The sequence below is a fragment of the Triplophysa dalaica genome, chromosome 20, assembly GCF_015846415.1.
Source record: "Triplophysa dalaica isolate WHDGS20190420 chromosome 20, ASM1584641v1, whole genome shotgun sequence".
Classification (NCBI taxonomy): Eukaryota; Metazoa; Chordata; class Actinopteri; order Cypriniformes; family Nemacheilidae; genus Triplophysa; species Triplophysa dalaica.
In genome coordinates this window covers 11,460,910-11,474,798 of record NC_079561.1, presented here as the reverse complement: position 1 = coordinate 11,474,798, position 13,889 = coordinate 11,460,910, and the positions used below count along the sequence as shown (strand labels likewise).

At 36.8% G+C, this 13,889-nt stretch overlaps 3 protein-coding genes across 6 annotated transcripts in view; 2 read left to right on the top strand and 1 right to left on the bottom strand.

The window, feature by feature from the left end:
• On the top strand, positions 1 to 1,907 carry zgc:194242 (uncharacterized protein LOC100005854 homolog). Its single transcript, XM_056734048.1, has 2 exons — positions 1 to 436; positions 1,711 to 1,907. Exons 1-2 carry the CDS (start codon positions 1 to 3, stop codon positions 1,905 to 1,907), a joined length of 633 nt encoding a protein of 210 aa, XP_056590026.1.
• Positions 1,908 to 7,593: 5,686 nt separating this feature from the next.
• ube2t (ubiquitin-conjugating enzyme E2T (putative)) lies at positions 7,594 to 10,413 on the top strand. 3 transcript variants are annotated; one of them, XM_056733603.1, is made up of 7 exons: positions 7,594 to 7,724; positions 7,956 to 8,080; positions 8,194 to 8,263; positions 8,354 to 8,459; positions 8,909 to 9,007; positions 9,887 to 9,970; positions 10,157 to 10,413. In XM_056733603.1, the coding sequence occupies exons 2-7, from the start codon at positions 7,972 to 7,974 to the stop codon at positions 10,271 to 10,273; spliced, it is 585 nt and encodes a 194-aa protein (XP_056589581.1). In that variant the 5' UTR covers positions 7,594 to 7,724; positions 7,956 to 7,971; the 3' UTR covers positions 10,274 to 10,413. The 3 variants fall into 3 exon arrangements, with proteins under 3 accessions (XP_056589581.1, XP_056589583.1, XP_056589582.1); XM_056733605.1 differs by having other exon boundaries at positions 7,643 to 7,724; positions 7,971 to 8,080; XM_056733604.1 differs by having other exon boundaries at positions 7,653 to 7,724; positions 7,960 to 8,080.
• A 103-nt stretch (positions 10,414 to 10,516) lies between these two features.
• Positions 10,517 to 13,889, bottom strand: part of LOC130409246 (leucine-rich repeat-containing G-protein coupled receptor 6) — a 76,402-nt gene continuing 73,029 nt past the window's right edge. For both annotated transcript variants that reach the window (XM_056733108.1, XM_056733109.1), the window contains exon 18: positions 10,517 to 13,275. In XM_056733108.1, coding sequence (XP_056589086.1) covers positions 12,041 to 13,275 — 1,235 coding nt within the window. In that variant the 3' untranslated portion in view covers positions 10,517 to 12,040. The remainder of the gene's footprint in view (positions 13,276 to 13,889) is intronic.

The window sequence follows — 13,889 nt, the reverse complement described above, 5'->3', positions numbered from 1 at the left end:
ATGCTGGCTAAAAACGTGGGCAAACAACTGGGTCACCCCACCGTTTCGCTTACTGGATGGCTGGTGACTAAATTCCTAAAATGGCACAACCACATGTTGGAGGAGAATGCCGTGAAGCTGAGCAACATACAACCGGATGACACAATACTCGAAGTGGGTCATGGTCCGGGCATTGGTCTGCAGTCGGCCTCGCAACTCCTGAAGGGTCCCAAAGGGAAGCTGATCGGGGTTGACTTCTCCGAATACATGCATCGGATGGCCAGTGAGCGCATGATAGAGGAGATAACCAAAGGGAAGGTCACGCTGTATTTCACTGATTTGATGACCATGCCGGTTTTGGAAAACAGTATTGATAAGGTGTTTCATTGCAACTGTTATTACTTCTGGCCGGATCTGAAAGCGGGGGCGAGTGCGATTCACAAAGTAATGAAACCAGGTGAGAGTCAAAGCCTATTTGTCTTTGAGATATGGTTGTTATTCAGCTAAAATAACAAAAGAGGCTGTATGGTGTTCTTGTGGTATTTTCATTATTTTCCATAGGTGTTATGAATGGTGTATTGTACAGTTTTTACACAATTATTATGTGAATTAAAGATTGTGACCAAAAATTTTACCTAGATTTACTTATTTAGATAACATAACCTCATTGCTTCACCATTTCAATTGAATTTTAAATTAAAATTCACACAAAGACTGACAAATTACTGACTTGGAAAATTGTTTAATTTAAAATCTTTTATAGTAGTTCAGTGATAATTTCAAATTTCAAAATTTACAGTAATACCACAAAAACTTGTCAGCTTGTTTTATAGGCTTAAAACAATGTTGAGTATAAAATGACTGAATCTTAATTTATTAGTGAACAGTCCCAATGTTGCCAGATTGGGCAGGTTCCTGCTCGATTGGACTTCTTTTGAATGAGTTAGACCGGAGAAAAAGGCATTTTGCGGGCAGACAAAATTTGGACTGATTATGAAGTTAAAAACCTGCCCAAGCTGCTTGCCTTTTCTTTTCTTTTGATTAGTCAAGTTTATATCAAAGCGTTCGGAAATAATGTGTAGCGCAGTCTTAAATCCATTATTCCTTAACAAAGCCCTCATTGGTTCAGTTTAACCAATCAGGTCTGGGATAGGGAGACCTCACCTGTCAAACAATCTACAGTTGAGATCATGTGATGGCTCGTGAGTGACAGGGATTTGCCGCGATAAAGGACCAGAATATTGAAGCGATTCTTTTTTGTTCTGATGTATGGATCAATGAATTGCACATTTTTGGCTGCCTTGGTGTGTAAATGACGTTTTTGAACAAGTGGAGAGTTCGGATACATTTCTATCACATTATTTTGGCAGTTAAAGTTGGGCGGGTTTTATGGAGCCTTTGGGCTGGAAATTGTCCACCCAACCTTTCAACACTGAACAGTCCCCTTAACTTGTATTAATAAGACCAAAAAGGAGAATTCACAAATGTCATGAACCTGCCACTCTCTAAGAAAATAGAAAAGGCTAAGTGGGAGAGCTGTTCAGTGTACGTAGTAACATGCCTGAGAATTTGAATGCAAACTGGTGTGAGCTTGAAGACATGATGACAGATGAACAGGGAAAATACATTGCAATTACATTGATTTGAATGAAATAATTAACAACTTTAAGCATAGTTGATTTTACAGTAAATATACCAGTGCTAAAAAGTATTGTTTTGTGAGTCTTCTAGGTGGACTTATGGTTACAACGCTGAGATTGAATAGCTTGAAGAAAGCTGCTTCTATGAGTGTGCTCACCGGAGACAAATGGCGCCCCGAGGTCTATATGGAAGCACTGAAGTCCTCCGGATTCACAGATGTCCGCATGGAGAACAGAAGAGACAAACTCATTCCTTTTCAGGCTATTTTTGCCACTGCTCTGAAGTAAAGAGAGAGAATGGGTTGTCAATAATTAGGAAAATTGTTCACACAAAAATTAACATGATGTAATAACTAACTCACCCTCATGCCATCCTAGGTGCCTATTACCTCCCTTCTTTTTTCCGAACACAATCAGTTATTTTAAATACTATCCTGTCTAATCTTTGTTATTCTTTTCAATCAGGAAGTGTTTTGAAGCTCCAAAAAGCACATCTATACATTTAAAAGTAATTCACACATTCTATTAATGTCTTCTGAGGTGAAACTAAAGGAGCGATGCTTTATGTATTAATGTTAGTAAAAAGATTAGGAAAGTAAATTCAGTTTGACAGCATGTTAGCTCACTTTTTTGATATGTAGCCTACTGTATACTGCTCATGTATTCATAAATGATTCAACTTATGATTTTAATTCTTTGCTTTTAATTTTAGTTTCAAGATTGCAGAAATACCGTATAACTAATCATATTAGTTTACCTCATTTCTCCTTGCATAAATGGGAACTTTTTTCAAATTCCCCATTGACTGTTTTTTTTTCCCTATGGCGGTAAATGGGGGATAAGATCTGTTTGGTTACTGACATTCTTTCAAATATCTTCCTTTGTGTTTAGCAGAACATATAAATGTATACATGTTTGGAACAATCTGAGTGTGAGTAAATGACAGAATTTACATTTCTGTTGGAACTGTCCCTTTAAATCTAAAGTGGCCTTACTTACCCAACTCCCATGTAATGCAATTCATGACCTGCTGAACTGTAGATATTGTGAAATAAAGATTAATTAAACAGGTGTGCAGTTTTGGAAATGACTCTCACAATATGTTATTTCATACACCTTTAAAATCTTTTAACAGTATAAAAAACATGCTTTATCAGCTAGTGCAGGGGTCGGCAAGTAAGTTTGGCATCGGGCCGAAAAACAAATTAGCCAGAACCTAGTCAAAGGATAATTTAAGAAATTAAAGCAACAACGAGCCCTTTTTCGACCTTAAAAAAATCTCTCTAAAATGATAGAGAGAGGTAGGACAACTCTTTACTGGACGGATTTTATTGCCCCTTCTACCTAAGCAGTCCTCTATCGGCTGAAATCACACGTGTAACTTTGGATTGCGGGTAGGATCCAAAGCCTCATCCGTCACCTGCTTTATGGCTTACGACACATTTACTCATAGCCTGTGTTAAGTTAGCCAATATCTAACAGTAAGACGAGACCATCTAGTTCAACACAAAGTCTCCAAACCATCACCATTGCAGAGCCTGCAAAAAACCTCAAGAAGGGTTTGTCGGAGGAAGCAAATAAAATGAAGAGAGACACTAGCCCGATAATCAAAATCGGACGAGCTTACACTCGGTGGCGTGTGCTGAAAGTGTCAATGGGTTGCAAAACTGATGGAGACCTAGCAGTCCTGCTACTGGATTTGTAAGTATTATATGTACATTTTTCTTACACTCCCGTACTTTTGAGCTTATTTGTAAATAGGATGTGTTCAGGTTGTTCATTGGCTCACCACCGGTTCACATTTTTCAAGCTTAAAGTGGCTGAGAGATAATATTTTGTTGCCCCTGTGTTGATAGAGAGCATGTTTTTTCTCGTCACGAATTTGTGTAATGGATGTAAACGAGGACTTCCCAACCACAATAAACATTTTGTGATAAAAATGTGCAGATTCCTTAGTTCAGACCAGTTTTGCACGTAATTGTTGAACAGTTCAGTCGTTGAGTAGGCTAATGTTATGGTTATGTATACTTATATGCTACATGTGCTGTTTTCATAGCGAGTTGAGTGTAGTTACACAAAACACAATGCCTGGTCGCAAGTGTGTTTAGTAACCTCCCAAGAAACGTATGCACGCAAAAAAACTGGTTTACCGTTCTTTGTTGTCATTATAGTAGTAAATTATGGAGTAACAATACATACAACTTTGTAATGATATCTGAAGGACATACGGTAACACGGGCTGCTTTACCTGACCGGTGGACATCGGTATTTGTAAACAAATTCAGTTGTATTGAGCTGACTACGGGGAAACTTTGCTGACACAGAAAGTAGAGAATAATTCATGGTTTAAGTCTCTAATGAATGCTTAGACTCTCTCTTCCTGCTAGGTCTGTGTTACTGTGAAAAAGGACTTCTTGTCATGTTTGAAAACATCTCCTGTTAGCACACATTCAAAACTTCAGAAGCTGTGTATGTGTGATTGTATTGTTCCAGGAAAGTGAGAAAGAATGGAAAATAATGAGACAGATGTAATGTCGTGTTTTAAGTCGTATTATAGTGCATGCCTGTCATATTTGATAATCTATAGGATTAGATGTCCAGTCTCATGACTTCGGAAGTGTTTGAGAGCTTTGTGTTCTTGTTTAAGTGATTAACTATTGATAATCAATCATGTGAGCTTGATTTACACAAGTAATGACATAGTTAGTTGACTCTGTTAGCTTAAATACTACTGAATTTTGGATGTAAGGCAGGTTGGCCTGTGGAACTCCTTGAGAGGGCTGAAGATGACTTCTGCTGGCAAAACTACAAACTACTAACTTTTTCTTCTATTAATTAAATTCCTGTCTTCATTCATCACAACTGGTCTACTGGTCTTTTACTGTAAATCCCCTACAGCGTACTTTGGAAAGGTGAAGCGCGGTTGGTTTGAATAATTTTATGGCTGCAAAGAGGACCCAGACTGCTGCTTTTTGTGCCAGGGGGAAGTGACGGTGATGAATTATGTACAATCAAATGAACTGCAATCAAATCAATATTGAATAAACATCATTGAAATAATCACATTGTCGCATGTTATTTACAAACAATTCTAATGTTGATACCATAACCCTTGTCATTATCTAGGAAATTCATAATGTAATAATAACATTTGAAGACTTGACACTCTTGCTAAAAACACAACATTTTGATTTAGATATTATTTACATGTGTAACCTTAAAACATATACATAAATAACATGTAGATAAATTGTAAATAAACAATAACCTATTCGTTGATTTATAGTTCATAAATGCCAAAAATGCAACTATTTAAAAAGTGAATTTTTATCACACGTGAATATAACATTTTCCAAACACAATTATCAAATTGAAAGTCTTTGACACCATGTTACCTGGTATTAGTAATTCATGGATTTACTGTTGTATATAATATATGTGTATGGTTATGGATGTAACAAGGACACGGTTTTGGGGAAATTACATACTTTGTAGGGTTTCTGTGCAGAACGCAGAAACCAGTAGCAATAATACCTAACAAATGGAGAAGGAATTCTTCTTCATTAAACATAAAATAGTTCATTTAATTTTCATTCGTCATTTACGAAAAATATGTACCGTTATGGATGTGACTATCCTGAAATTGGCACTTATCTAACTCGTAAAATCATCCACTAAAAAAATACTTTAAAATCTCGAGGAGAGACCTAACATGGGTACTTGAACCACCAAATGTTAATATGCTGTATATTTAAACCCTTTGGTAATAACGATATTATTTCACGGTAAGGTTGACATTTCCACGGAATTGACAATTACCTATTTACCGTGTCGTCGACGTCATTACTTTACCACTAACCAATGGAAAGGCATGTGGACGGAGCAACGCTAGAGGCCCCTCATGTTAGTTTTCATTTGAAATATATGTATATGGTTTAGCTAATCTGATGTGATTATTCTCATTTCTAATCAAATCAAATATGATACAAAACACATTTTATTATAATGCATAAGAAGTACTTTGTAGAATAGGGAAAAACAATTCAGGCAAAAGTACACAAGCAGTGCTCCCAGACTATTTTAACTAATACATAGCCTACATACAGCTAGGCTGTGTATATGAAACTCTTAACTCAGTCAAAATGATTCTCGAAACAATTGATTCATCAGACACACGATTGCCCAATGTGAAATGTAACCTATTAATCCTATTACCACTGAAGTTATATTGGAGGCAGAGTACAATTTTAGATGTATTTGCTGGCATCAAACTGTTCTAACACCGGCTAACAGCCTGGTTATCACGGGGAACTCACACAATAGATTCATGTCAAGGCCATTCTTAAAATAGGAACTATCTTTATAAATCAGCTGCAGATTCTTGGTTTCATATTTAAAATATTCGATACAGAAACACCACAGTGAAAAGTGGCTTTAGATGTAGACCAACAGCGTTTAAGCTGATGCGGAACAGGCAGTTTTCGTGACTAATTGAAAAGATCTTTCGGCACTGACGATACACGATCCGTCCCGGAAACAAGATTTGTTCCGCGCATGGGCGAAAGTGCGACTACTTCCGGCCGAAACAATTTACGGCAGTTAGGCTATAATCTTTTAATAAACTCTTTATTGAAAATTGCACTTAACATCAAAAGACTTTACAATTTGTAGTGACTTATTCCGTGGAGAGGTGACAGTGCCTGTGTTTTTGCGGATGCACGGGGACGATCAACTGCATGTCCTCAGAAAGGTCCTGATCCATCAATTCTCCAAGGCAAAGGCTTGGAGACTTTTTGTTGATATTTCAGTATCAAGAAAACAAGGAAACATTTTGTTGGCAAACTGTATTGACAAACAAGGCCTAAAGGTCAATTCTCATCAATCAGCAATTTAAGTATATGAGCGAGTGAGTGTGTGACTAAGGGATGGAGGGAGGTAGTGAGTGAATTAATGACTTAAGAAGAGAAGGAGCAAATGTATAAAATAAATAAATTGAATGAATTCAGAAAATTCTGTGTGTTTTTAAATACAGACATTTGTTAAAGTATGCTAAAATATGTACAACACATTTTAAAAATAAAATACACACTTTTCTAAATATGGTGTTTAACAAATGTAAAAACTATTTAGTTAGATTTAAAAAAAAATGTATTCAATTGGGGTAACAATTTGTGCCACATATAAACCGTGACATTTTTAGCCAAAAAAAGAGAATCACTAATAAAACGTATTGTATATTATTTTTCCTATATATCTATCTATCTATATATATATATATATATATATATATGATTATAAATCAAATTATTTCTCGCTCCTGATGCATATCGTTTTTTATATAATGTATTTTCATTGGTATTAAAAAAAATTAAAAGTATCAAAATTAATTAAAAAATACTATTTTCCGCTCTTATAAGGGTAGGCTACCCTATCCTTCGTTCAGTACATTTCTCCAAACCATTACAAATTATAATTTTTTAAATGTCTTTTGATGTTGAGTGCAATTTTCAATAAAGAGTTTATTTAAAAAAGATCCGGTATGGAACGAGTTGTCAAACTAGCACCTTACGCCCATTTCTCCAGGATGACGAAGGACCGTGCTCCAACTACAACACCCATCATGCATCCAGAGAAAACAGCGTGAGGTTGCCAAGTTAATTTTTTTTACAACCTGCGGAAGTTTTTTAAGTTATGTCACGTTGAAAAAACGATACTTGAATGAAATGTATGTATTGAAATATCTGAGTAAAAATTCTACCATTAATACAAATTTTAAGGATGAGAGATGTTCACGATGAAACAGGGAAAACTTTTTTTTTCTGAGGCGTGCTGCTTCTTCCGCGTTGAATGCCGTTTTGTTTTGCTAATAAATAATACAAAAGTTTTTAAACATGAAAAAATAAAAGTATTTTAGTAATGTTTTTTTGGTTTAGTTATGATTGTCCAAGGGCTGCCTGATTTAGGACGCAGATCTGGCAACCCTGCCCGCGAGTCACACGTGACGTATTAAGATTGAGCGGGTAGAATGATCAAACCTACTGCTGCTGTAGTTGTGTGTTGTGTGTCTGTAAATTCAGTTGTCAAACCTCGACAGTAACTATACATGTAAGTCAATCTAACACGCTGAATTTATTCAAAAATGCTCAATTAAAATAATACTGTACATTAACGTTACGTGTTCTTGTTAAAGATAGTTTTGCCTGCAATCCGCACAGATAAACAATGGCCGTTTTGCGCAAAAAAATCGGATGTTAATTCATTCTACATTGTGAACATTAATATTGTGAATAATGCTGTAGGTAGGAATGAATATGTTTGTGTTTATTAACCATGCAGTCAGTGTGTGTTCAGTATGCAGAGGATCAGTCGCCTGAAGCGCGAGCTGCAGCTCCTCAGTGCTGAACCTCCACCCGGAGTATCGTGCTGGCAGGTGGAGGGTCGGCTGGATGAACTACAAGCTCGTAAATTTGCATGATTATCTCTCTTATCAGTTTATACCCATACATCTTTCAAAATTAACATGAGCCCTAAAGTCCGAAGTTACCCTCTCTTGTGTTTTTCTTGTGTGTTACAGAGATTGTCGGACTTTCAAGCACTCCATATGAAGGTGGGGTGTTTACACTGGAAATCAAGATACCAGAGAGGTAAAAATAGTCTGAAATTAAAAACACAATGTAGTCAAATCAAACGTAGTTCTATACTTGATTCACAATTTTGCTTTTTCTTGTTTGAAGGTATCCATTTGAGCCCCCGAAGATGCGTTTCCTTACACCCATCTATCACCCTAACATCGATAATGCAGGACGCATTTGTCTGGATGCTCTGAAGTTGCCCCCAAAGGTAAATCCCTAAAGACAAGTGACCCCAGGGCTTTTTTTTATAGTAAAATGTAGATGTTGTTAGCTGAAACCAGGGTTGTAAAGTACTTGATTAATTGTACCGGATTACTATACTTATATATATATATATTTTTGGAGATCTGTACTTCACTCGAGTACGTTTTTACCTGAATACTTGTACTTTCTCTTGACAACCGTTTAAAGATATTATTTCACATTTTGCTCCTTCCAATTCATTTTAAAATTTTATTTTAAAACTTTTAAAAGTACTTGGGTTTCTTTGGCCATTATAATAATAATGGTAAACAGGTGAAGTATTGCTACGCAAAAATAATGTTACTTTAACATTATAAAAATGTATATCATGGTAAAACATGAATCAGACATGTATTGTCAGTTTATATGTGATGTGACCAACATGCTGAGATTTTGTATGTCTTTTCTGATAAGGGAGCTTGGAGACCCTCACTCAACATTTCAACAGTGCTGACCTCCATACAGTTACTCATGGCTGAACCCAACCCTGATGACCCACTCATGGCAGATATCGTGAGTTTGGTTTCCCACAATGTTCCCATCATTTGTTAGAGTAGGTGTAAATGCAAAGTGTTTGAATAGCCCCGACATACAGTCTAACCAAAATTTATTCAGACACCAGATATCATTTGTGATATTTTTATCTTGTGGGTGCAGGACGCTGTAGTTCATTTGTTTAAAGTGAGGACGGTAAAATAATTTCAACCGTGACATATTATAACCCAAAACACGTCATACAGTGGACTACCAGTAAAATGTATATAAATTTGGAACCAAATTATTCAGACACTTGCTTTGCGTTTTTTTCTTTACACCACAGTCTTAACAAAATTAAGCATTGCTTTGTTATTGTTTGCTTTAAACTGGTATTACCTAATTGTACTTAAATTGAACAGCTGACAGCTATTCAACCTGATCCATTACATGCCTTTCTATCAAAGTTATCTGACAGTATCTTCCGTAAAGTTATTGTCATGTTTTCTTACCATTTTCTAAATTATAGTGAATAAACTGACAGTGATAATGTGAGAAATGTTAAAGGTGTCTGAATAAATTTAGGTTTGACTGTACAACCTTGACTCAACCAATATGTTTGGGATGGGATTACCATGAATAGCATATTTGAAACCTGTTTAGAAGTATCAATCATTTTTGCTCTTCTGGGGTTCGTTTCTCAAACAATGATGTAACTCGCAATTCTTTTTTCGTATGTTTATTGGAACTGTTGTTTTGGAAAACTCTGTTGTCAGCGACGGAACTTGCGACCATAGTTGGCTCACAATGCTTTTGGGAAATGACCCCCCCTTTGGTTTAGTACCATGACGCATGATTTGATAAATGGTGCTCTAGTTTTGTGTTTAGGATGTTAATGATGTTTCTTATGTATTCCAGTCTTCTGAATTTAAATACAACAAACCACTGTATCTTGAGAAGGCAAAGAAATGGACAACTGAACATGCAATCCAGAAAAACAAGGTAAAAATTACATTGTTAAATGTTAATTACGCAAAATAATTTTATGTGGAAAACAGTGAATCAGAAAAAGTGAGTTGCTGGGTTTCAACAGGTTCGCATATTACGCAATTACATATATAAACCAGAGGATGGCGACATTGTTCCTTTTAACGGCATTTTAATAGCACAACTTTCTTGTTTTTAAAGGGATATGAGACCGAAGAAAAGAGCTCTCTTGAGAATAAAAATAAGAAAACTGCACACAAAAGAGAAGCACTTAGTGCACAGGAGAATTTAGAGCAATCTAAGAAAGCATGTATGTAGTGTACTTTACAATAGCTTGTATTGATTGTTGATTTTATATTTGATTTTTGTTTATATACATATAGTATTTCTGTTCTGTTCTGTTCTGTTTTGTTTGTTTATTGTTGTTATGAATGTAATAAAATGTATTTGATTCACTATTCCTTCAGACATACATTTATGAAACTAATAACTTTATTAAATCATTCTTTCATCACATGTATACAGAAATATGAAAATATTTACATCCAGAATAGTGTCTGTTGTACAAAGATCTTTAAAATCCAATATAAAATAATAAATTTTTAATATACAATTAATATAAAAGGAATAGAAATCAATCAGGATAAAAAAGGTAATAGCATGCCAGATCAGAGGTAGTTATATTTTACAATACAATAGCTAGCCTACTTTACAATCTGTAAAAGAACCCCATTTTTTGTACAACCAAATCACAAATTATTTTTATATCTTCATTTATATAATAGTGACATGTTTTTATTGCTCTTCCTTATTTATGGGCCCTTAGCGTAAAAACACAATGTCTATGTAATATTGCTAAATGAAAAAATTATTATTGGGGATAAAACACTGAAAATTGTTTCATATATCGCAAGAGGTTTTACAAGATAAATCGATGCCAGTGCCATATTCTCAGTAATCCTATAATAAGCACTAACAGGCATAAACTAAATATGGTCAGTTTTCATGAATTAGGAGTTTGAAGAGTATCCTGCAGTGACAGGTTTATAGCTCACTTCCTGAATAACAACACATCCAGTTTAAAGGCACAAACATTGGAACTATCTGTTACAATAATTAAGATGTTTTGGAATATAATGCATATGTAGTAAAAACAACTGTTTTGATAACAAACCCTACAGTTTTTTATTATAAAATTGAGAAAATGGCATGGATAAATAAATAATGGAGTTTTCATTATTTGGCTAATATTTCTCTCTTGCCATGGGGATGTTAGGTTTTTTTTTCTAAACGTTCTCATTCACTAGAGGGCAGACCAGAGTAATTGACGACTTGCAAAAATGATTTCGATACATATACACTTGGAAATTAATGCATAAAAGTTTGAGTACATACAAGTGAGTTTGTAGAAATATTTTTCACATTGAAATCTTTAGATACAAAACACCCACTACATCAGCAAACATACCTGTGGTATTACCTGAAATAAAGCAATGCCACAGGTCCTAAAAGCTAGTTTGACAGGATCAGTGGCATGCTGTTGACAAATGGCACATCCACTAGTATGTGAACAACTAGATCGTTGTGTCACATCACTACTTTGTGCCATGCAAAATTGACATTTTTATTAAATTGCTTATAAAAAAGGTGTTCATTCAAAGGTTTTCATCAGTTGCTTTGCCTCACGAGGGTCCGTTGTAAGTTTATTATTGTGAAAACGCTTTCACAAACTGAGGGACAAGTTCAAATGAGTTTTTGTGGAAATTCACAGCATGCCACACTGTCAATAAAGCTCAATGTACATTAATCCCAGAACATCCCTTAAAGATTCATCTCTAATCTGTACACAAACAAAGAAAAAAAAAACAAGGTGAAGCTGTTTTTGCGCATGTCGTTTTTTTGCTTAAATTATTATATAGCCCACAATAAGCTTTTATTTTTTCAGAATGTCATGTAAGTACAGGTATATATTGCCCCAATTCAACCTTTTTTATTGTTCATTAGCTGTAATGGTTTCAGGGCTAGGTCCATACGTGGGCTCAAAATTTCTCGCACTTACAGAGTCCTTATAGCTCAGGAAAAGACTTAAGAATGAGATGAGAGAATTTGGGAATGGCAGACCCTCGAGAAGACCTTTCCATTACGAGTGTCCAGTCCACTTTTTCTGAGAAATTCCTGCTCTCTTGAATTGAGTCCTCCTGTAGACCTGACCGTGTTTTCTCCAGCGCTCTCCCTCTCTGTTGAGGGTTTCATCTGCAGCAGGCACGGGATGACAGGCACTGATGGTGGGCAAGAAAATGGAGTGACTGTCTCTTGGGTCGGCACTACTGCATCTGCTTCTGTTACAAAGGACACCAGGGCTTGAGTGGAGTCATACGAACTCTTCTCCGTGTCAACGGACACGAAGGAATCCAGGTTGCGGTCGTGGCGTAGACAAGCTCGGCTCAGGAGGAGACGTGCGTCTTCACGGAAGTGTGGATTGAAGAGAAGGTAGAGCAGAGGGTTGATGCTGGCCGGGAGAGGCAGAAGCACCAGGACGACTGATTTGACAACTTCCTCGCTCACTGGAAAGAGTCCCAGAAGGGAGGAGAATGTGAGGAAGGCCACCGGGCAGTAAAGTAGGCAGTTGGTGAAGATAAGCCAGGCCACGTGCTTGACCATTGCGCAATCCCAAATGCTGTCAAAGTCACCCTTCATCAGATCCCAGTACAATTTGATATAAGTTCCAGTGATCACCAAGAAGCAGAGGGAGTTCATCATGATCAAGGCAACCATGAACCCAAGCGTTGACGGCTCTCCGTCTGGCAGCGGTGACGTCATGCACAGCGGGGTTGCTCCATACTCCCCAACCCCTATTAGGGGCAAAGCAGCAACTGTCAGAGAAAGTGCCAAACATGCTACCGCTGCGGCTCGCACACTTCCCAGCGAAGGCGACTTTCCGTAGGCCCTGGCACAAGATACTGAAACGCTACACTGAACCGCGGCTAGGGTGAGGAAAAGTATGGAGCCCTCAGATGCCAGCACTGAAAGGAAGCCTGTTGCCTGGCAACCGGCGCCCATTTCCCATTGAGCACCGTGCAGGGCGAACTCGCCGAATGTCCTAGCGTCGACTAGCGCAAGGGTTCCGGTGCACAGGCCCGTCAGCAGGTTGGTGCAACTGATGCTGCCGATTATAAACTTGACGGGTGAGAGATAGCTGGGGGAGGCAAACACCGTCACGAGGAGAAGACTGTTGCCCATCAGCGAGACCAGAGAGATGAGCCACATCCCAAGGCGTACCACCCAACTATCAAACAGGTTGTCACATGGCTTAAATGGACCTGGAGGGCATGGAGAAACATTTTTTAGAATTGAATTAGATAAAAAAAAAACTATAAGCTGCAAACTTTCTGTTCAAAATATAAAATCACAGGTAACTTCACATACTTTAAAGGTTACTGACATTTTCTTCAAAATCGTACCTGAAAGCTCAAATTATGCACATGTAAGCTTATGTATTTGCTTTATTGATTTTTCTCTACTTTTAACCATGAAACGTTACAGACTGCTGTAAGGTTTGTTTGCACCAGGTCTGAGCCTCATGAATGGAGCCAATATGTCTTTAAAAATATTTTCTTTAAATCCTCACTTTATATTGAATATGACGGTTTTGTTCTGGAAGCAATTTACACTTGTTTTCATGAATGAGGCTCGACGCATCTTGAAAGTAGTTCACTTCAAAATAAGCCCCCATTGAATTTCCATAGAAGGAAAAAAAATGTCTATAGAAAGTCAATGGGGGCTTATTTTGAAGTGAACTACTCCTTTAACACCTTCACACAACAAGAGAAATAGTTCACTGTGATGATTTATTGCTTAAAATTGTATACATGCAATCAAATTCATTCATTATTTGAAACTTTTTTTATGAGAATTCCAGAAATTTGAAAGTCGA

Coding starts and splice junctions, on each gene's coding strand:
- ube2t (XM_056733603.1), top strand. CDS start 7,972: ATGCAGAGGATCAGTCGCCTGAAGCGCGAGCTGCAGCTCCTCAGTGCT. Junction 8,460..8,908: donor CTCTGAAGTTGCCCCCAAAG/GTAAATCCCTAA, acceptor TTTTCTGATAAG/GGAGCTTGGAGACCCTCACT. Junction 9,008..9,886: donor ACCCACTCATGGCAGATATC/GTGAGTTTGGTT, acceptor TATGTATTCCAG/TCTTCTGAATTTAAATACAA.
- zgc:194242 (XM_056734048.1), top strand. CDS start 1: ATGCTGGCTAAAAACGTGGGCAAACAACTGGGTCACCCCACCGTTTCG. Junction 437..1,710: donor TCACAAAGTAATGAAACCAG/GTGAGAGTCAAA, acceptor TGAGTCTTCTAG/GTGGACTTATGGTTACAACG.